Source organism: Muntiacus reevesi, chromosome 5 (assembly GCF_963930625.1).
Source record: "Muntiacus reevesi chromosome 5, mMunRee1.1, whole genome shotgun sequence".
In the NCBI taxonomy this organism is placed as follows: Eukaryota; Metazoa; Chordata; class Mammalia; order Artiodactyla; family Cervidae; genus Muntiacus; species Muntiacus reevesi.
The window spans coordinates 106,716,347-106,739,987 of NC_089253.1; the positions used below are offsets into that span (position 1 = coordinate 106,716,347).

Below are 23,641 nucleotides of genomic sequence, written 5' to 3' on the forward strand. Positions count from 1 at the left end.
TTACGACCCCATGAACCGCAGCATGCCAGGCCTCCCTGTCCATCACTAACTCACGGAGTCTACCCAAACCCATGTCCATTGAGTCGATGATGCCATCCAACCATCTCATCCTCTGTTGTCCCCTTCTCCTCCTGCCTTCAATCTTTCCCAGCATCAGGGTCTTTTCAAATGAGTCAGCACTTCGCATCAGGTGGCCAAAGTATTGGCGTTTCAGCCTCAACATCAGTCCTTCCAGTGAACACCCAGGACTGATCTCCTTTAGGATGGACTGGTTGGATCTTCCTGTAGTCCAGGGGACTCTCAAGAGTCTTCTCCAACACCACAGCTCAAAAGCATCAATCCTTCAGTGCTCAGCCTTCTTTATAGGTCAACTCTCACATCCATACATGATTACTGGAAAAACCATAGCCTTGACTAGATGGACCTTTGTTAACAAAGTAATGTCTCTGCTTTTTAATATACTGTTTAGGTTGGTCATAACTTTTGCTTCCAAGGGATAAGCGTCTTTTAGTTTCATGGCTGCAGTCACCATCTGCAGTGATTTTGGAGCCACAAAAAATATAAAGTCTGCCACTGTTTCCACTGTTTCCCCATCTATTTGCCATGAAGTGATGGAACCGGATGCCATGATCTTAGTTTTCTGAATGTTAAGCATTAAGCCAGGTTTTTCACTCTCCTCTTTCACTTTCATCAAGAGGCTCTTTAGTTCTTCTTCACTTTCTTCCATAAGGGTGGTGTCATCTGCATATGGAGCTCTTTGATGACTTCATCACCCCCGCAATGAAACCCTATACCCATTAGCAGTCACCTCGTGTTTCCCTTCTTTCCCAGCTTCTGGCAACAACTAATCTACTCTTTATTTTCTGTGGATTTTTGTCTAGTTTGGATATTTCATATGAATAGCACCATACAATAGGTGGCTCTTTGTTACTGGATTCTTTGACTTAGCATTATGTTTTCAGAGTTCATCTATCATGTATCAGTACTTTATTCCTTTATATACCCAGATGGTCTATTGCATGGATGTCCCACACTTATCCATCAGTTGATGGACTTTAGGATTTTTTTCATTTTTTTTGCTCCTGTGAATGGTGCCGCTGTGTACTGATTTCATTCATGTACAAATTCTTGTGTTGATATATTTCATTTCTCTTGGGTATATACTTAGGAAAGGAATTGTAACTCTGTTTAACATTTTGATGGTATGCCAAACTGTTTTCCAAAATAGCTGCTCCATTTTACATTTTCACCAGGAATATAAAGATTTTCCACATCCTTACTAACACTTCTTGATAGGCTAATGAAGACTGTGTCATTCCTATATCCCTAGAGCCTAGCAATATGCCAAGTACGTAGTAGGCAGTCTACTACATATTTATTGAGGGAATGATTGGCACATAACTGCTAAGTACAAGAATTGAGATTAACCGCATACCCTACTGATTCCAAAGCACTTGTGGTCTCTTGCATTCTGTCTTTTACCTTATAGCTTTATAATACAATTTATTCTTTCAAAAACATTTATTAAATCAGACAATTATGTAATATTCTGATAAGTACCATCATAGAAATCTGCACACACACATACACAGTATAAACACAGAAAAAGAAGTGACCAAACCCGCCTTGAGAGTAGAGAAGGGGTCTACAAACAGTTTGCAGAAATGCTACTTCAACTGAGTTTTGAATTCATTAAGCAGAGGAAAGGTAGGATGTGTCACAGGAGGGAAATAGCTTATTCAGGGGACCTTAAAACTTGGCTCTTGGTTGGCTATGTATTTATGTTTAGTGAATAGATAAATTAAGGAAAACAAAGATGGAGGAAGGAAAATACTAAACTTTAAAACAAGTTCACTAAGCATTTGGAAACCTGAGGCTTAAAGTAAGGAGAAGGGCAGAGCTAATGATAGACTTGAGGCTTACTCCAGATGATAGCAGTAGAAATTACAGATAGGCATAAGATTGTCCAAGGAGAGTATATAGCATAAAGGAGAAAGAAACCAAAACCCTAAGAAGCACAATCATTTTAAGAAAAGATAGAAGAATTAAAAGGAAGTGAAAGAAATACAGGAAAACTTGCTAGGGAGGTAGGGAGAGAAGCAGGTGGGAGTAGAGTCAGGGAATATAAGAAAGGAGAGCCCTTTTATCATTTAATTTTGTTATAATTTCAAGCTTACAAAAGCATTGTAAGAATAATACAGGTTTCCCAAATATCTTTCATCCAGATTACCCTAGTGTATTAACATTTTACTACATTTGCTTTCAGTTCAGTTCAGTTGCCCAGTCATGTCTGACTCTTTGCGACCCCATGAACTACAGCACACCAGGCCTCCCTGTCCATCACCGACTCCCGGAGTCCACCCAAACCCATGTCCATTGAGTCAGTGATGCCATCCAACCATCTCATCCTGTTTTACCAAACTTTTAAAGGAAGGAGATAATAGATTCATACCACCTGATGTAGAAAAAGAACTTATCTATTGGATGTGAGGTAGAGTTTACGTAGAGTTTACAAGAACAGTTTCAGTAGAACAGGTGGGAATTGAAGCAGGCTGCAATAAGTTATGAGGTCGATGAAAAGAAAGGAAGTGGAAGTGGAGACAGCAAGTAGAAACCCCTTTTCCCACTAGATTGATTTTAAAATGAAAGGCAAAAAGGGAGTGAAAGCCTGAGAATAATGGTTCCCCGTCACTACTATTTAGAAGAAAAACCTTCTTTTCTGCTACTCATCTTTTCTAAAATAGTTTCTTCTCAGACTTATGTCTAAATGCCTTTTTTATGTTTTATTTCCTTCATTGTTTCAAATCTTGATCATAATGCACATTTCCTTGGCCAGATAAGTTACTTTGAAATTATATCATTATTTTGTTGCCTTAATTTTTTTTCTCGTTTTTTTCCATAATGTGCATAAACAGGAGTAGTAGTGGTAGTAGCCGTCAAGAAAGTCCTTCAGTTCCATCTTCTAAGGAAAATGAGAAGAAACTTCATGGTGAAAAGATGGAGAGTTCTATTGAAGAACAGGTTCAGACCGCTGCTGATGATTCTTTTCGAAGTGATAGTGTTCCATCTCTTCCTGATGAAAAAGGTAACTTTGTTTACACATATATGTATAATTGCTTATGTGGGGAGGCTTCTAGAACCCTTTGAGATACTTGTGACTGAGCTAATTAATATAATTAAAACATGGTGATATTGCAGACAGGTTTCATGTCTGATATTAAATGTGTTCAGGTAAAACTGTTTCAAATGTACCATGCCAGTAACCTTGCTGATACTTCACATGATTGTGTGTCATGATCCTAAAGGGAGGCAAAACTAAATCTAGGAGAATGTGCATGTGAATGGAAAATATATATTCAATACTGAAAAAAATTACTTGTATCCTATAATAGGCATGTAACATGATCATAAAAAGGAGAATACATTATTAGACCTTTAAATTTTAAACAATATAGTAAACTGAACTGAAGTCGCTCAGTTGTGTCCGACTCTTTGTGACCCCATGGACTGTAGCCTACCAGAAACCTCAGTCCATAAGGCAAGACTACTGGAGTGGGTTGCCATTTCCTTCTCCAGGGTATCTTCCTAACCCAGGGATCGAACCCAGGTCTCCCGCATTGTAGGCAGACGCTTTACCATCTGAGCTACCGGGGAAGCCCATAAGGATACAGTTTCTTATAAATAATGATGCCATCAGGTATATTACTTAGAATAAATTCATTACCTAACTCCTCCTGGATCATAAACTAAACCTGTACCCCTGTCAAATCATGAATAGTAAATAATACAGCAAAGAAAATAAAATTTGGCAACAAATGGCACCTTTAAGACATTAAGTCAGCAAATTAACAGCCTCCATTTTTAAATATGCTTTTAAATAACTTCATTAAGCAGTGTTTTTGATTGATAGTCTAAAACTCTGTCTAAAGCAGGATGGGCAAGACAGTCTTTGGACAGTAAGAAGAAAATATTTAAATTTCTTCATCCTTTAAATATATTTTTTGGTAAATTTTATAGTGAGTATAAAATAGGGATGTGTGCTAAGTCACTTCAGTTGTGTCCGACTCTTTGCGACCCTGTGGACCATACCCTGAGGGGCTCCACTGTCCATGGGATCCTCCAGGCAAGAATACTGGTGGGTTGCCATTTCCTCTTCCAGGGGATCTTCCCAACCCAGGGATCAAACCATAGTCTCTTGCATGTCTCCTGCATTGGCAGGTGGGTTCTTTACCACTGGGAATCCCTAATATAGGGGTACAGTAGTCTATAGATACGGTAGCCCTAGCTGATTAATACAGGTGTTGGTACCCAGAAGTGAGGTGCTGCTATACTTTTAAGTGTGCAAGTGGCTTTGAAACTGGATGAGTAAAGGATAGAACAGTTTTGAGGTTCATTAAAAAAAAAAAAAAACTTACATTGCCCTGCAGAGATTACTGGTAAGAATATATATATATTAAAGGTGATTCTGGTGAAGTCTGATAAAGGTGGAAATAAGGAACATCTTGGGCTTCCCTGCTGACTCATTAGTAAAGAACCCACCTGCTAATGTCAGGCATGGGTTTGATTCCTGGGTCAGGAAGATCCCTTGGAGAAGGAAATGGCAACCCACGCCAGTATTCTTGCCTGGGAAATCCCACGGATGGAGGATCCTGGCAGGCTACATACAGTCCATGGGGTCACAAAAGAGCTGGACACCGCTTAGTGATTAAACAACAACAAGGAACATGTTATTGGAAATTGGAAGAAAGACAGTCTTTGTTATAAAGTGGCAGAGAACTTAATTGAACTTCTTCTAGTGTTTGTGGAAGTTCACTTCAGTTCAGTCGCTCAGTCATGTCCGACTCTTTGTGACCCCATGGACTGCAGCATGCCAGGCTTCCTTCCCTGTCCATCACCAACTCCCAGAGCCTACTCAAACTCATGTCCATCTAGTCGGTGATGCCGTCCAACCACCTCATCCTCCGTTGTCCCCTTCTCCTCCTGCCTTCATTATTTCCCAGCATCCGGGTCTTTTCCAATGAGTCGATTCTTCGCATCAGGTGGCCAAAGTATTGGAGTTTCAGCTTCAGCATCAGTCCTTCCAGTGAATATTCAGGGATTGACAGGTTTGATCTCCTTGCAGTCCAAGGGACTCTTAAGAGTCTTCCCCAACACCACAGTTTAAAAGCAACAATTCTTTGGCACTCAGCTTTCTTTATAGTCCAACTCTCATATCCATACATGACTACTGGAAGAACCATAGCGTTGACTAGACAGACCTTTGTTGGTAAAGTAATGTCTCTGCTTTTCAGTATGCTGCCTAGGTTGGTCAGAGCTTTTCTTCCAAGAAGTAAGCATCTTTTAATTTCATGGCTGCAGACACCATCACCATCTGCAGTGATTTTAGAGCCCCCAAAAATAAAGTCTGCCACTGTTTCTGCTGTTTCTGCATCTGTTTGCCATGAAGTGATAGGACCAGATGCCACGATCTTAGTTTTCTGAATGTTGGGTCTTAAGCCAACTTTTTAACTCTTCCTCTTTCACTTTCATCAAGATGGTTTTAGTTCTTTGCTTTCTGCCATAAGGGTGGTGTCATCTGCATATCTGAAGTTACTGATATTTCTCCCAGCAGTCTTGATTCCAACTTGTGTTTCATCCAGCCCAGCATTTCTCATGATGCACTCTGCATATAAGTTAAATAAGCAGGGTGACAATATATAGCCTTGACGTACTCCTTTCCTGAATTGGAACCAGTCCATTGTTCCATGTCCAGTTCTAACTGTTGCTTCCTGACCTCCATATAGATTTCTCAGGAGGCAGGTCAGGTGGTCTGGTATTCCCATCTCTTTAAGGATTTTTCACAGTTTGTTGTGATCCACACAGTCAAAGGCTTTGGCGTAGTCAATAAAGCAGAAGTAGATGTTTTTCTGGAACTCTGTTGATTTTTTGATGATCCACTGGATGTTGGCAATTTGATCGCTGGTTCCTCTCCCTTTTGTACATTCAGCTTGAACATCTGGAAGTTCATGATTCACATTCTGTTGAAGCGTGGCTTGGAGAATTTTGAGCGTTTCTTTCCTAGCATGTGAGATATGAGTGCAATTATGCAGTAGTTTGAGCATTCTTTGGCATTGCCTTTCTTTGGGATTGGAATGAAAACTGACCTTTTCCAGTCCTGTGGCCACTGCTGAGTTTTCCAGATTTGCTGGTATATTGAGTGCAGTACTTTCACAGCATCATCTTTTAGGATTTAAAATAGCTCAACTGGAATTCTGTCACCTCCACTAGCTTTGTTCATAGTGATGCTTCCTAAGGCCCACTTGACTTCACATTCCAGGTTGTCTGGCTGTAGATGAGTGATCACACCATCATGGTTATCTGAGTCATGAAGATCTTTTTTGTATAGTTCTATTGTGTATTCTTGCCATCTCTTCTTAGTATCTTCTGCTTATGTTATGTCCATACCATTTCTCTTCTTTATTATGCCCATCTTTGTATGAAATGTTCCCTTGGTATCTCTAATTTTCTTGAAGAGATCTCTAGTCTTTTCCTTTTTGTTGTTTTCCTCAATTTTTTTTGCATTGATAGCTGAGGAAGGCTTTCTTATCTCTCCTTGCTATTGTTTGGAACTCTGCATTCAAATGGGTATATCTTTCCTTTTCTCCTTTGCCTTTAGCCTCTCTTTACTCAGCTATTTGTAAGGCCTCATCAGACAACCATTTTGCCTTTTTGCATTTCTTCTTCTTTGGATGGTCTTGATCCCTGTCTCCTGTACAGTGTCACAAACCTCTGTCTCTAGTTCTTCAGGCACTCTGTCAGATCTAATCCCCTGTATCTGTTTGTTGCTTCCACTGTATAATCATAAGGGATTTGATTTAGGTCATACCTGAATGGTCTAGTGGTTTTGCCTACTTTCTTCAATTTAAGTTTGAATTTGGCAAAAATGAGTTCATGATCTGAGCCACAGTCAACTCCTGGTCTTGTTTTTGCTGACTGTATAGATCTTCTCCATCTTTGGCTGTGAAGAATATAATCAATCTGTTTTCAGTATTGACCATCTGGTGATGTTCATATGTAGAGTTTTCTCTTGTGCTATTGGAAGAGGGTGTTTGCTATGACCAATGCATTCTCTTGGCAACACTCTGTTAGCCTTTGACCTGCTTTGTTTCGTACTCCAAGGCCAAATTTGCCTGTTACTCCAGGTAGCTCTTAACTTCCTACTTTTGCATTCCAGTCCCCTGTACTGAAGAGGACATCTTTTTTGGGTGTTAGTTCTAGAAGGTCTTCATAGAACCATTCAGCTTCAGCTTCTTCAGCATTACTGGTTGGGGCATAGACTTGGATTACTGTTATATTGAATGATTTGCCTTGGAAATGGGCAAAGATCTTTGTGTCATTTTTGAGATTGCATCCAAGTACTGCATTTTGGACTCTCTTATTGACTATGATGGCTACTCCATTTCTTCTAAGGGATTCTTGTCCACAGTAGTAGATACAATGGTCATCTGAGTTAAATTCACCCATTCCAGTCCATTTTAGTTCAGTGATTCCTAAAATGTCAATGTTCACTCTTGCCATCTCCTGTTTGACCACTTCCAATTTGTCCTGATTCATGGACCTAACATTCCAGGTTCCTATGCAGTATTGCTCTTTATAGCATTGGACTTTACTTCCATCACTAGTCACATCCACAACTGGATGGTGTTTTTGTTTGGCTCCGTCTCTTCATTCTTTCTGGAGTTATTTCTCCACTCTTCTCCAGTAGCCTATTAGGCACCTACTGACCTGAGGAGTTCCGCTTTCAGTGTCATACCTTTTTTCATGCTTTTTGCCTTTTCATACTGTTCATGGGGTTCTTGAGGCAAGAATACTGAAGTGGTTTGCCGTTCCCTTCTCCAGTCGACCACGTTTTGTGGAAAGTGGAAATTAAAAGTGATCACCCTGGATATTTAGCTGAGGAGATTTCTAAGCAAAACATTGAAGACCTGGCCTAGTTTCTTATTACTGCTTATAGTAAAATGTGAAAGAAGAAATAAATTGAAGAAATTATTCTGCAAAAAAGAACCAGAATTTGAAGATTTTGAAAATTCTCAGGCTGTGCATATTGTATAAAAAGGAGAAAGCGAGTTCCGGAGAGAACACTAAGGGTTCGAGTGGACAGTTACTTCATAAAGACATTGCCCGTGGATTTAATCAGCCACCTCAGCATGTTCAGCTGAAGCCCGGAATACAGATGGGATTGTATGAGCAGAGACATAACTGGTTTGGATTAATGGGCAAGAGACAGGATGAAGAAGGAAAGCTTTCAGACTTCTGGGATTCTGTGGGATGAGACATTAGAGCTATCCAACTGTGAACATGCCTATAGAAGATTAAGGTGGCTAGAATTGATGGGGCAACCAAGATCCAAAGAAATTAAAACTTTGAAAGACTAATATGAAGAAGAAAGTAAGAAAAAATCTAGGTCACTTTGGTTTGGCAATGATTTCTTAAATATAACACCAAAAGTACAATCCATGAAGGAAGAAATTGACATGATGTACTTTATTAAAAATTTTTAAACTCTTCTCTGTGAGAGAGATTATTAAGATAATGAAAAATCACAGACCGTTAAAAAATATTTGTAAAACACATATGGTGGGAGGGGGGATCGGGATGGGGAATACGTGTAACTATATGGCTGATTCATGTCAATGTATGACAAAACCCACTGAAATGTTGTAAAGTGATTGGCCTCCAACTAATAAAATAATATTAAAAAAAAAAAAAATATTTGTAAAACACATATTGGATAATATACTTATCTCCAGAATATGTAAAAGACTCTTAAAACTCAACAGGAAAATCAGCAACCCAATTAAAAAATATGCAGAGATCTAAACAGATGCTTCATTGAAGAAAACATACAAATGGCATGTAGACATGGGAAAGGTCTTCAATATCATTGTCTCCAATATCATATATTTATATGGAAATAAAATCTCAGTGAGATACTGTAACTTGCCTGTTGGAATGACTGAAATCCAAGCCCCAGGAACTTGAATTCATCACTGATGAAAATGTAAAATGGCATGGTGCCTCTGGATGATATATTCACAGTATTTTATAATGACCTAGTAGTCATATGCTTAGGTATTTACCTAGTGATCTGAAAGTTTAAGTCCACACAAAAATCTATATGTCAATGCTCATGGCATCGTTATTCACAATTGCCAAAAAACTGGAAGTAATCAAGATGTCTCATGAGGGTAATGGATAAACAAACTGCTAAATCTATGCAGTGGAATCCTGTTCAGCAAGGAACAATTTGATTCATGGACCAGCACGAATCAGTTTTAAGTGAATTTTACTGAGTGCAGTTAGCAAACCCCCAAAGCCCCCAAATCATATGTATTGTATGATTCCATTTATATGACATTCTGGAAAAGGCCAAATTATAGGGGTGGAAAACAGATGAATGGTTCCCAGGTATCAGGTGGAAGACAAAGTGATAGAGTACAAAGAGATGCACAGAAGAACTTTTAGTGTGAAACAGCTGTTACATAGTAAGGTATTGTGTGTTCAGCATGTACTGTCTGATGTGCATTTGTCAAAACCCTAAAACTGTACATTACAAAGAGTAAGCTTTAACGTATGCAAACTAAAGACACACACACACACTAACCAGCTTGTTGAAATGGGGAGGCCCCAGGATGGAGTGCAGTCTGTGACAAATCAGCCTAAGTGCAGTACAAATGAATAGCACAACCACACTGAAGGGGTGGGGGTGGAGGGAAAAGGAGCTGGCCTAGGTAAGTTTGGAAAATGGTATTTTCCAGTGGGAATTGTAAGCATAAGTACAAAAAGAATAGTATAAAAACTCTGTATTCTAGTTGGCAAATTTGTTTTTCACAGATGGACAGTTTACAGTTGTTTATGTATCTGTTGGAGTTGAGCAGATAAGTAAGTGGATGTTAAATTGTGGGAAATAGATTTCTCAGTGTTGTATGTTGTATGTTGTCTTATAGACATACAAGAAAGGAAAACTAGAATGAATCCTGTGATACAGGATCAGAGTCAGAAACATCAGTATGGATCATGTTTGGATGGGTGGATGGATACAGGAACGTGTGTGTGTGTGTGTGTGTGTGTGTGTGTGTGTAGATGGATTAGTATACCTGCATTTATGAGAAGCTCAGTCAACTAAGGGAGAGTGGAGAAGCAACAATGTCCCAGTAGTTATAAGGACAACCATGCCAAGATTATGGTTTCTAAATACTCTCCAATAAAAGAAACCAGAGCTCTTTGGAGAAATGACTGATTCTAGGACTATACAGGGAAAATATGAAGTGAAAAAAAGGATTGAAGGGCAGGGGGAATGTCAAAGGCACACAGGAACCAATCTAAAACAGCTGTTATGTTTTTAATTAAGCATGGGATTGATGAATTTCTCAATTTTTTCATTTGCATTTCTTTGACTTCTAGTCATGTTAGTCTTTTTTAAAAAACTTAATTTTGGCCATTAATATTTCCTTTGTGAAGCATCGTATCATGCCAATTTCTCATTTTTCTGTAGGGGTCTTTGTTGTTCAGTTTCTCAGTTGTGTCCAACTCTGCAACCGCATCGACTGGTTTTCTGATTGAGTTATAAGAGCTCTTTAGATACGAAGTACATTACAGTTTGGCCATATTTCTTGTACTAGTATTTTTAGATCTTTTGGGTTTTTTTCTGTTTCTTGTTTGTAAAGTGAGTGAATTTTGCTTATTATTCTACCCGTATTAATTACTAGTGTTCAGTTCTTTAATTTGTTAGATGGTCCTGTAAAGATGCAACAGGGGCTACTAATTGAATATCTACTGAAACTTTTGTAATGATAACATCTTGCTCCATATTCTTTTAGATTCAACTTCTGTTGCAACAGAATATTCCCTGAAATTTGATGAATCCATGACAGAAGATGAAATAGAAGAAAAATCATTTCGATCTTTACTACCTTCTGAGAGTCATCGCAGATTTAACCTGGAAAAGAAAAGAGGCCATCATGAAGACTCTGATGAAGAAACTTCGCCAGAAAAGACTACACTGTCCTCTGCCAAGGTGTGTTTCAGTTTACCCGTGGAGATACTTCATATATAGTTGTGGATATGCTCTCTCAAAGGTATGAGGTATCATTTTGTATTTGAACTCAGTTGTCAGCTACCAGAATATTTTTCCTAAGGTACCAATTTGAGGTGTTTTTTTTTGGGGGGGAGTATAAAATTTAGCTTTGCTTTCCTTATAAAGTAGCTGATAAACATATTCCTCGAAATAATACATAAGACCTTTGAGGATGTGAGCCAAAGTTATATCTTTAGCTTTTTCATTCACTTCAGTCTTACAACACTTTATTCCATTAAAAAAATTGCATTTATATAATTCTTCTTATTAAATTTTAAGCCTTTTGGATAACAGGGACAAATTCTTACCATCCCTGGGACAGTGCCTGACTTCCTCTAGTTATTTGTTAAAATTTTATTGGGTGAATAAATTAGCAGTTGAGTGTTACTTTCTCTCTCCCTTTCTTTTGAAGAATGTTCTTTAACATGGTTGGCAGCCTTTCTGTATACATAATTTATTTTTATAAGTGCATACCTCTTTTAATGAAGTTAATTAAGTTCCAAAAGGTATAGGCAGTGATCAAGATGACTTAAACTCTCTAACTCAGGAGCTGAGCATGCCATTCTCAGGAGGACAAGACAGCTTCTCTAAATTTACTATGGAGATGGTTCGACAGTATATGAAAGAAGAGGAAATGAGGGCAGCTCACCAGTCTTCACTCCTGCGTCTCCGTGAAAAGGCCTTGAAGGAGAAAACTAAAGCTGAACTGGCCTGGTTAGAGCATCAGAAAAAGTAATTTCTTTCAACGAACATAATTTTGACTGTTCAGTTTCTGCTTTCATGAAATGCTTTGTTTTTAAAGATGTTTTTGTTTCCTCATTTAATTTGATCAACCCTGTTTCTCAAGCTAGAAGTACAACAATCATCGTTGGATCATGTTGCTTTCAAGACCTCCTACTCATATAACATTCTCTTTGCATTTCTCCCATCACTTAACTGACTCTTGTATTGTTATTTTATGCTCAACTACTTTATTGTGTTATAGATTCTCAAAGCTATTCTATATTTAAAGGACATAGTCTAAGATTTGCTTATATCACATATCCAATAAAATATTGGTTGGGATAGGAATTGCTGCATGAAGCAACTGTTTTCTACATTTGAAAATGTTAAATGGTTTAAAGACTTTAAGGGGTTGGGAATTCTTGATATTAGAATAGGAATTTAAACTAATTTTGTCTCAATGGGAATGATTACAGACATCTACGAGATAAAGGTGAAGATGATAAAATGCCCCCACTCCGGAAGAAACAGCGTGGTTTGCTCTTAAGGTTGCAGCAAGAAAAGGTATGTTAGGAAAAACAAAGGGTACAAATTAGATTGTGAAATCTATTATTTTGCCTAATCTTTTTTTCTTATTATCTCATTGAAGGAGATTTAGTTGCTATTAACCACTCTTTATGCCTACTACTATAATTACAAGAGTTGCTTAATGGCCTACTGTATTTCTTCTAAATTAGGATTGTGCTTCACTGCTAACAGAATACAATATTGAGTCAAACCTTCTGCTTTCATTTGCTCTGTAAAATATTGTACAATTGTGTTTTGATATGTGTATTTTAAAAATTATAATATTTGTAAGTCTAATTGGATTAACTTTTTAGTCATTGTTTCCCTAAATAGACTTTTAAGATATATGAATTACAAATTGACAAATATTTAGGCTTAGTGAACCTAGCAAGACCTGGGATTTGAATCCTGGAGAGGCAGTGTAGTGTCATGGTTAAGAATTCAGGCTCTAGATTCAGATTGTTGTTGTTTAGTCACTGAGTCATGTCCAACTCTTTGCAAGCCTCTGGACTGGAGCCCACCAGACTCCCCTGTCCATTGGATTTCCCAGGTAAAAATACTGGAATGGATTGCCGTTTCCTTCTCCAGGGGATCTTCCCGACCCAGGGATTGACCCATATTGACAGACAGATTGTTTACCACTAAGTCATCAGGGAAGCCCTAAATTCAGATTGCCTAGATTAAAATCTCAGATCTACCAATTATTAGTTTTATAATCTTGAAGTTACTTATCTGTGGCTCAGTTTCATTTTCTATAAATTGATCATAATAGTAATAACATACTTTGTTGTTGAGAGGAATAAATGAGTAAGTATATATAATAAATTTAGAACAGACCTTGGCACAAAGGTAAATGTTCAGTAAATGTTAGTTGTTATTATTTGAGTTCCAGCTTTGCCAGTTGCAACTGTGTAATCATGGTCAAGTTTAAGTAACTCTCTGAGACTTAGTCTCCCCATCTATTGAAGTGAGATTATATTTCATATGCTGGTTGTGAGGATTAAATGAGGTAACATATATAAAATGTTTCACATTGCCTGATAAGTATTTAATAAATTCTAGTTTCCCTTTATTGACCTGTTGCCAGGTACTAGCTGCTATGTTGGATAATCTATGAATTTAATCATTTGAGTTATATATTGGAGTGTTACTTAATAGTTTGTTTTTGTTTAACTTTGCCATAGAGGGAATTCCTTGGTAGTCCAGTGGTTAGGATTTGGTGCTTTTATTGCTGTGGTCCAGGTTCGGTCCCTGGTTGGGGAACTAAAATCCTACAAGCCACACAGCATAGCCAAAAAAAAAATGTTCACCTGAGGAAGCATCACTGATCATATGAAGTTGAAAAACCTTTCAACTTTTTTTTTTTAAGAAGTTATTTTTTTTAATCCAAAAAAAAGGTTTTAAAATAACTTAAAATTCTCCCTTAGTTGAAATAAATAATTTTTTACAATATTACAGTAGCCTTCTCTTTGTGAAGCAGGAAAAAACTGAGTTTACAGATAATTTCTTATTCTGTGGGCTTGTTTTCACTTTCTTGATGCTACACTTTGAGGCACACAGTTTTTAATTTTGGTGAATCTGTTATTTTATTGTATGCTTGCTGATACCAAATTCTACTTTCATTAGTTTGAAAATATACTTGTTTTACCTTCTTCTTTTTTCTTTTTTCCCATATTTTTTGGCTGTGCTTTGTGGCATGAAGGATGTTAGTTCCTTGACCAGGAATTGAGCCCATGCCCCCTGCAGCAGAAGCGTGGTGTCTTAACCACTAGACCACAAGGAAAGTCCCTTACCTTCATTTTTGAAGGATGTTTTTAACTAGGTATAGGAATATTTTCCTTCCACATTTTTAATGATTCCATTTTCCATTGTCTACTGCTTTCCTTTGTTCCCATGGAGACAGAATTTAATTCAATTTGAAAGAAAAGTGAAAGTGAAAGTTTGCTCAGTCATGTCTGACTCTTTGTGGCCCCATGGACTATGCAGTCCATGGAATTCTCCGGGCCAGAATACTGGAGTGGGTAGCCTTTCCCTTCTACAGGGGATCTTCCAAACCCAGGGATCTAACCCAGGTCTCCCGCATTGCAGGCGGATTCTTTACCACCTGAGACACCAGGGAAGCCCAAGAATACTGGAGTGGTTAGCCTATCCCTTCTCCAGGGGATCTTCCCGACCCAGAAATCAAACTGGGTTCTCCTGGATTGGAGGAGGATTCTTTACCAACTGAGCTACTGAGCCCCCTTTTTTAATTCATTATTTCCAACTCCATCATTTGGACATTTGTGTGTCTGCTACTTTTGTCTGCTATTATTTTTTATTATCGTACGATCCTTTTTCTTTGTATGCCAGTAATTTTTTTAGTCAATGCTGGAGAGTGTGTGTAAGTAACTGCAAAGGCTCCAAATGATATTATCTTCCCTTAGGATTTGTTTTTTCCTCTGCTATGCATTTGGAGTGGTCAGCTGTTCATTTTATTCCACTCAAGGGCTGATCTGGGTCGGTATTGGGTTACAATGTTAGTAAGGCTCAGTCTGCTGCCTTGCATCTAGCCTAGATTGTGACCCTGCAGGGATTTTAGCTAAAAGCCTGGTTAACTTTTTTTTTACCAGCACAAGAGACTATAGGATTTCTGCTATGCTGTTGAGAGGTTTCTGGCTTAATTCCTTAGCCTTTTTGTCTGTGCTACTTTAGAATTGGCAGATACTTTGAGGGGAAGACTGAGTTTGAAGCATTAAATCTGAAGTTTTAAGACAGGTTTAAGACTTAACTGTCTTAGGTCTCCAGTTTTTGTCACTGAAGTTCTCTGTAGCTGGTGAGAGTTCCTGAAACTGGTATAACCCCTTTCAGAGCAGTTTGATTGTATCTAGCTAACTTGAAGACACAAATAATCTGTGACTCAGCATTTCTGTGTCTTGGTATATATCCTTGAAGCATTTGCACTGTATAGGGGAAAGTGGAAACAACTTATTTCTTCAGTGATAGATGTAATAGAGCATATTTCTGCAAGAAAATATAACAATGCAGGAAAAAGAGTGCACTATATATAAAACCCATTCAATAATGGTAACATTCTGTATCTCTGCTGTCCAGTACCTGGAGAAGGAAATGGCAATCCACTCCAGTATTCTTGCCTGGAGAATCCCATGGACAGAGAAGTTGGCAGGCTACCATCCATAGAGTTGCAGAGAGTCGGACACAACAGGTGGATTCCTTACCAACTGAGCTATCAGGGAAGCCCAGATAGTAAAGAATCTGACTGCAATGCAGGAGACCGAGGTTTGACCCCTGAGTCGGGAAGATCCTCTGGAGAAGGGAATAGTTATCCACTCCAGTATTCTTGCCTGGAGAATTACATGGACAGAGGGATCTGGCAGGCTACAGTCTGTGGGGTCACAGAGAGTCAGACATGACTTACGACTAAACAACAACAACATACATAGCATAAAATAAGCATTTAAAAATGAATATACCATTAATCATTTTAAAGTGAACAGTTTGCTTCTACAACCTTATGGTTTATTCTTAAGAGAGACACAAACATTTCCCACTTAGAACCCATTAAAAAAATATTTTCTGTCTGCTAGTCTTGGATTGGGTGAAATTATACATTAATTGATTTAGAAACTCGGGCCTAAGCGAGTAGCAGTTTTCAGTAGGTGTTATGTAGAGCTCTGGGAATCCCTTAGACCTTTTTCATGGGACAAGGAGATCAAAACTGTTCTCATGAGGACAGTGAGATGTGAATTTGTCATTTTTATGTATTGATATTTGCACTAAATGGTGCAGCAGCAATGGTGGGTAAAACTGTGTAAAACTGCCGAAGCCTCATTTAGCACAAATCAAGGCAGTGGCACCAAACTACTAGTAGTCTTTGTATCTTCCACTGTCATACACTTGCAGTGAAAAAAAGCTAATTTCACTAAAGAATGTCTTGATTAAGTCTAGTAAAATTATTTTTTACTATGCTGGCGTTTGAGTACTTGTTTTTGTATTCTGCATGACAGGAATGGGAAGCCTACAATTCACTTTTCCTGGATATTAGGGGAAGGTGATTAACTCATGGGAAAACATTTGTGCAGTTGTTTCAGCTGCAAGCTGAGGTAGCCACATTTTTTCATGGAATACTATTCTTACCCAAAAGAGTTATCCAAGACAGCTATGTTTATTCAGAGTAGGGTGTTTGACTGTCATTTTCTCAGAATGAACAAAGTGTGCTTGTACTTCAAAGAAGACAGTTGACAGTATTTGTTGCCGATGGTAAAAACTTCTATCTACCACCTAAAACTAAAGAATTTTTCTTAGAGGATCATAGTGATAATAATTGTGATTTTCTTGGTATTGTATAATGAAATATATGAACATTTGGAAGATCTTCATAACTGAGTGAACTAAACATTTTCCAAATTATCAGTGCATGGTGTTTTTTTTAAAAAAATCAAGCCATAGTGGAAGGTGGGATAGGATAAATTAGCAGTATGGGATTAACAGATACAAACTACTATGCATAAAATAGATAAGCAACATAGAATTACTATATGGCTTAAGGAGCTATATTCAATATCTTATAATAATATATAATGGAAAATAATCTGCAGAAAATATGTGTTACTGAATCATTTGCTGAACACTGAGACTAATACAGTATTATAAATCAACTATACTTCTATGTAAAATATTTTTAAAAAACCCCAAAACCCAAGTCAGAGAGCAAAAAAATCAAGCCAGACAATAAAGATTTGCAGACATCTGAATACTACTCTTTTCACTAATTTTGTTTTAGAAAATACAATTATTTTCTTAAAAGTGTGCACAATGCCACTGTATACACATGAGAGTGAAAAGACAAATAATGTCTTAGTATTATGAAGATAGTTTGAGAGTTTCCAGAAAGGAGCTCGGGAACCCCTAACGACCACGGACTATACTTTGAGAACTGCACTTGAGAGGAATTTATACATGTGCCCAAGGAGACAAAAAAGTGAAAGGATGTTGATTTTAGTATTATTTGTAATAGTAGACAGCAGCCTCATCTAACCGTAGGAGTAACAGATCCATGAAATATATACACCTCCAATGTAATTTTATGCAGGATTTAGGGACAAATCAACATGGAGACATATAAAAGCAACATTTAGTAAATAAAGCAAGATTGAAAATATGTATGTACGATATTATTTATAAAATATTGTAAAACATTATACAAACCAAGCAGTATATATATTTTTGCAGTTAACTACAAATAATTGAAGAAGAATTTTAAAAGGCTATATACTGTGGAAGTGTATATACCATGATAGTGGTTACCTTTATGGGGTGGGGTAAGGGATTGCAGACTTGTGTTATCTGTAATATTTTAGTTCTTTGTAAAATTTAAGACTAAGAGGAAATATGACAGAATTATAACAGGTGTTAATTTTGGATTTTGGAAGTTAGATGTTTATTGTGCACTTGTCTGCATTTTCAGGAAGTTTCGAAATTTCTCAAACATGATTTAAAGAAATTATAATAAGTTATTCATATCTCTATTATGCTTACTTTATTGATGAGAAAACAGATTACAAAAAATTTATGATAAAAAAGGATAACCATTAAATTTTAATGATTATTAATGGTGAAGTGTGTCATCTTTTGCTCACTGTTAGCGACAGAAACGGAGAAGGCAATGGCAACCCACTCCTGTATTCTTGCCTGGAAAATCCCGTGGACGGAGGAGCCTGGTGGGCTGCAGTCCACGGGGTCGCTAATAGTCAGACACGACTGAGCGACTTCACCTTCACTTTTCACTTTCATGCATTGGAGAAGGAAATGACAACCCACTCCAGTGTTCTTGCCTGGAGAATCCCAGGGACGGCAGAGCCTGGTGGATTGCCATCTATGGGGTCGCACAGAGTCGGACACAACTGAAGTGACTTAGCAGCAGCAGCAGCAACAGAAAATAATATCCTTTGTGGAGAGTGTTTGATGCAATGTTGTCTTAAGTGTTTTCTGTTGGCGTTTTATGTGGAGAAAATTCTTTTCTGAAAGCAATTTTAAAAACTGTTCTAAGGGCCATAAAATGATTCATTCTCTTTGACTTGTTTGTCCTACTTTTTGGAATCTCTCCTAAAGAACTAACCTGTGGTATGAAACAATTATAGGCATTAAAGCATTATTTGGGATGGAATTTACAATAGAATAATGGTTATATTAATTACTTTACATGATATGCAGTTATTAAATAGCTAACGATTGAAAAGCACTATGGAAAAATGTGAAAGGTATGTTAAGTTTTAAAAGGGGATATGAGATTATCAGTCTGTTGTGGTTATAATTACTTAAATTAAGGAATCATGTTAAATTATTTTACAAGGATAGAGATCTTTCCTCCTTCACTACTAAAAAATTTTTCAGTGTTATTTTATCTTGAAATTCTTTATGTATGTAGTTTTGTATATGTGATGATTGGATTTTCTTTTTAAAATACTAGTTTGAATTTGTCCCCTCTAAATTTTAAACCCTCTCCTAAATCTTTAAACCTTAGGCAGAAATTAAACGTCTACAAGAAGCCAATAAGGCAGCTCGGAAGGAAAGACAACTGATTCTTAAACAGCAGGAGGAGATAGAAAGAATCCGACAGACCACCATAAAACTGCAGGAGAAGTTGAAGTCTGCAGGGGAGAATAAATTGGTAAACTATGTGAAATTCTTGTTTGTTTTCTGCCTCATGTTGCTTGCTAACACCTAACTCTGCCTCCTTACATGATGGATGTGTGTTCATCCCAACACTATGATATAGTAATGCACCAGGATAAAGTTGTATGTATGTGCCTTTATATAAAATGAGAGTTCGCATTTTATTTTCCCCATGGATTATTCTTTTGAACGGGACACATAAGTCATATATTAGTTTCAAAATGTTTTCCATTTATAAACTCAGTTGGGAAAAAGAGCTTTGCTTTTTGCTAATCAATCCAAATATATTCTTCAGAATTAATGGGAGGAATTAATTTTTTTTTCTCTTTATGTGATACCTCTTTCAGCTGTCTAATGTCCTATATAATGATACAGGGCTAAAGGAGATATTCAGACAAAAACAAAACTGGACTTATTCTGAAATATTGTAAAGTGTCAGTATAGTGTTGGAAGATTCAGACTGTATAGAAATATAGTTAAATAATACTTTAATATTCACTGCTTTGATTTTTAAAATACACTTTAAAGTTTGAAGCAATCTCAAATTTATAGAAAGTTTCAAACACATACAAAGAGCTTTGATTTTCTGAGCAAGAGTTATGTTGCTAACAAATTAATATTGACACATTACTACCATTTAATCTGCAAACACTATTCAAGTTTCTCCAGTTGTCACAATAGTGTTCCTTATATCAAAAGGTAAGTTCAGAAGCACATATTATATTTAGTTTTCATATATCTTTAGTCTCTTTCAGTCTGGAAAGGTTCCTTGACTCTCATGACCTTCACATTTTGGAAGATTACACACCAGATACTTTGTAGAATGGTCCTCAAGTTGGGTTTGTCTGATGCTTCCTCGTAATTAGATTCAGTTTATGCGTCTTTAGCAGGAATATCACAGATATGATGCTGTGTTCTTCTCTGCATTCGATCAGGTGGTACCTGATTTCGATATATCTCATTACTGATGTGTGTGCATGCATGTTCAGTCACTCTGACTCTTTGTGACCCCATGTACTGTAGACTGCCAGGCTTCTTTGCCCATGGAATTTTCCAGGCAAGAATACTGGAATGGGTTGATGTTGACTCAATCACAGAGGGAAAGAGGGTAACTACACAGTGAAGGCTACATCTACCATACTTAACTATATAGTTAACCCTCTTTCCCTTTGTGATTGATTAGTACTTTGCATGATGGTATTTTGAGACTACATTGATTCCTGTTCTTCATCAGAGTTAAATTGATTCTTTTATTTATGTCAGTATGGACTCACGGATTCCTATTTTACTCAGCATTAAAATCTGTTACTATCATCATTTGTTTTGATACTCACCTTTTCTTAAGTTGAGCCGTTAGGAGCCCCTCAGGCCGGTTTCTGTGTCCTCTTGACATGTACTCCTCAGCCTTTGAGCACTTTCATATTTTCTGAAACAAGATGTTTCAGTCATTTTTTACTTTTCCTGCCTCAACCTTGGTTTCAGCTGTTTCTCCAAAGAGGATACTTATTTAGAAATCAAGGTCTGGTGCTAGGCATGCTCATTGCTATTCAGGTTTTGTTCCTCCTAAGCAACAAATCTAGGGACTGTGTTAGGACATATATATACATTTTACTTGTGTGATATAATTTTGTCCTTTAAGTAATACCTTAATTTTTGCTATTTTACAAATACTGTTTAGAAGATAAATTAATTTTGAGATGACAGTGTTTAAATCAGTTTGAGATCTTAAATTCCAGTATAACACTTTACCCCCTTGTTTGCAGGAATCTCATAGTGATGATGATACAAAGGATAATAAAGCAGCCAGTCCTGCCCCAACTGACTTGGAGACCCGCAGTCCTTCCCCTATTTCAATCTCCAGCAGTGAAACAAGCAGCATTATGCAGAAACTGAAGAAAATGAGAAGCCGCATGGATGAAAAGTAATTCATTTTTAAAAATATCTCATTTACACTGAAAGTAGTAGCAACAAATAATATTTTTAATGTTCTTCATTAGATTAGATTGATACAACATAATATTTTATGGCTTCAGTTGCATTTTAGTAGATTAAGTCATCCTGGAAGTCAATTAACTATAGACCATATTTATAAGGCAAATTTTCTCTATTTTAAATGTAGCCAAGTTTCTTATTTTAAAACTAAAGTAGTATTTGCAGATATACCCATGATAATGTTTTCTCCTTGCTTTTATTAAAAGTTATGAGTAAGTGTGAAATTTTTATCTTTTCTGAAATCCGAGGACATGTCCACTAACTTGGGAAAACAGTTCAGTGGTACAGCTTGAGATCTTATCCTGTGACTCTGACAACTCTCAGGCTTACTCAAGTAGAAGAGTGAACTCTTAAACTTGTGAGTGATTCTGAGTTGCTCAGTTAAAACCATAAAGTCTGAAATTCTCCTGGGATGTAGAATGATTTGGCTATCCACCATTCTTCTAAAATATTTCTAAGTATTATTTTTTAAAGACTCTTGGAGAAAGCTACTACTACTTGGATATAGCTCAGTCGTATGCCAGCTTTGACCATACCAATGATATTTACCTGACAGTTTACTTTTTTGCATGTACATTTAATTAAATATACTTATAAAGTAGCTGCTGGTAGACTATTTTCTACCTTCTTTAAATATGGAAGAGAGGTCCTTTAAAATTTTTGTTGATTGCTATTTTATGTTAGCAGTTTGAACCACAGATTGAACTTAAATTGTACCTTGATATTCTTTGGCAGTATACTACCCTTCGCCAAATTTAATGATGTTCTATGTTTATATGTGATATAAGCTTATGATTTAGGTTCTGAACAGTCAAGCAGTTCCTAAGTCAAATCTTACTGTTGTACACTGGCACTTCATTGCTTAATTGAAATTGCATTTTAGTAACTTAAAATTGGCATTTCACAACTTAAAAATACCTAAATTGATTATGAAAATAAGTTTAAAGAATAAACACAAATTTTTAAAATAAAAAGTATAAGGGAGTGAAAACTGAATGTTTACAATTTTTATAAGAATGCCTTTTCTGAGATTTCCATGGGCTAGACCAATTAAGACGTATCCAAGTAGGAATTCTTGCTTCCTTTCCTGAAAAACTTTCCAGTAGCCTATGTGGGCATACTGTATTGCTCCAGGGATCTTTAATTCAGAATAATCTATCTCATAAATTTTCATAACTGATTAAACATTTTCTATCTGCCTCTTAAATGCCTTTGGATCATAAGTGTTGGAGGAAGAAAAGCTTCATGGGAAATTTCTTCGTTGATTTCTTGCTTGTCTATACCAGTGAAATCTTCATTGCTGGTCTCTATGAATAATATTCTAATAATTTTAATTACATCTGTGGAAGGAACTGCTTATTCTGCTTGTAAGATTAGTCAGTTTATGTGGTGTTTATTTCCAATTTTGTTAAGGTTTTAAAAACCCTAAATAACAAAAGTTGAATATATTGACTTTGTTCTAAGTTGTGTTATTTTCTCAGAGCCCCAAATATTAAACACCTAGAATTTTTTGCAACATTGCTCTCCCTTCTTTTGTCAACTACTGCAATAACTTTTTGAGAAATTTGTCAAAGAGAATAGGCCTTGAAGCATTCAGTGACTTCTTGATTTATTATTTGAAACAATACTTCTGTGTTTATGGAAGGGATGGGGTAAAGACAGCAAAGAAATTAGCTTTATTGTTTGGAAGATGATCCTGAAATTTGAGGATGAAGAGGTGTATTTTTCAAAACTAGCAATGCATTAAAAAGGGAGGTTATTGTTATGTAATTTTTTTTTAAATCTCTAGAACAATGTACAGTTGATCCTTGAACAGTGAGGGACAGAGGTATTAGGAATGTTGACCATTCACATGGTTGAAAATTCACCTATAACTTCTATGATCAGTTCAGTTCAGTTGCTCAGTCATGTCCCAACTCTTTGTAACCCCATGGGCTTCTGCATGCCAGGCCTCCCTGTCCGTCACTTCCTGGCACTTGCTCAGACTCATGTCCATCGTATCAGTGATGCCATTCAACCATCTCATCCTCCTCTGTCGTCCCCTTCTCCTCCTGCTTTCAATCTTTCCCAGCATCAGGGTCTTTAACAGTGAGTCAGGTCTTCACATCAAGTGGCCAAAGTACTAGAGTTTCAGCTTCAGCGTCAGTCCTTCCAATGAATATTCAAAACTGATTTCCTTTAGGATTGACTGGTTTGATCTCCTTTCAATCCAAGGGACTCTCAAGAGTCTTCTCCAACATCAGTTTAAAAGCAGCAGTTCTTCGGCGCTCAGCTTTCTTTATGGTCCAACTCTGACATCCATACGTGACTACTGGAAAAACCATAGCTTTGACTATACACACCTTTGTCAGCAAAGTAATGTCTCTGCTTTTTAATATTTGTGATTCCTCCATATACGTGGTTCCTCTGTATCTGCAGTTGAACATCTTCGGATTCAGCCAACCACAGTCATACAGTACTACAATATTTATTGAAAAAAAAATCCACATGTAAGTGGACCTATGGAGTTTAAACCCCTACTGTAATATGAAAACTAATTTTTGAATACTATTCAGATTACCAAAGCTTTAG

At 37.0% G+C, this 23,641-nt stretch overlaps 1 protein-coding gene across 3 annotated transcripts in view; it reads left to right on the plus strand.

Moving 5' to 3' along the window:
- CEP350 (centrosomal protein 350) overlaps positions 1-23,641 on the plus strand; it is a 153,035-nt gene that overhangs the window by 83,466 nt on the left and 45,928 nt on the right. For all 3 annotated transcript variants that reach the window (XM_065936152.1, XM_065936154.1, XM_065936153.1), the window contains 6 exons: positions 2,916-3,085; positions 10,860-11,056; positions 11,664-11,848; positions 12,316-12,403; positions 18,927-19,073; positions 20,842-20,999. In XM_065936152.1, the coding sequence (XP_065792224.1) occupies positions 2,916-3,085; positions 10,860-11,056; positions 11,664-11,848; positions 12,316-12,403; positions 18,927-19,073; positions 20,842-20,999 (945 nt within the window). The remainder of the gene's footprint in view (positions 1-2,915; positions 3,086-10,859; positions 11,057-11,663; positions 11,849-12,315; positions 12,404-18,926; positions 19,074-20,841; positions 21,000-23,641) is intronic.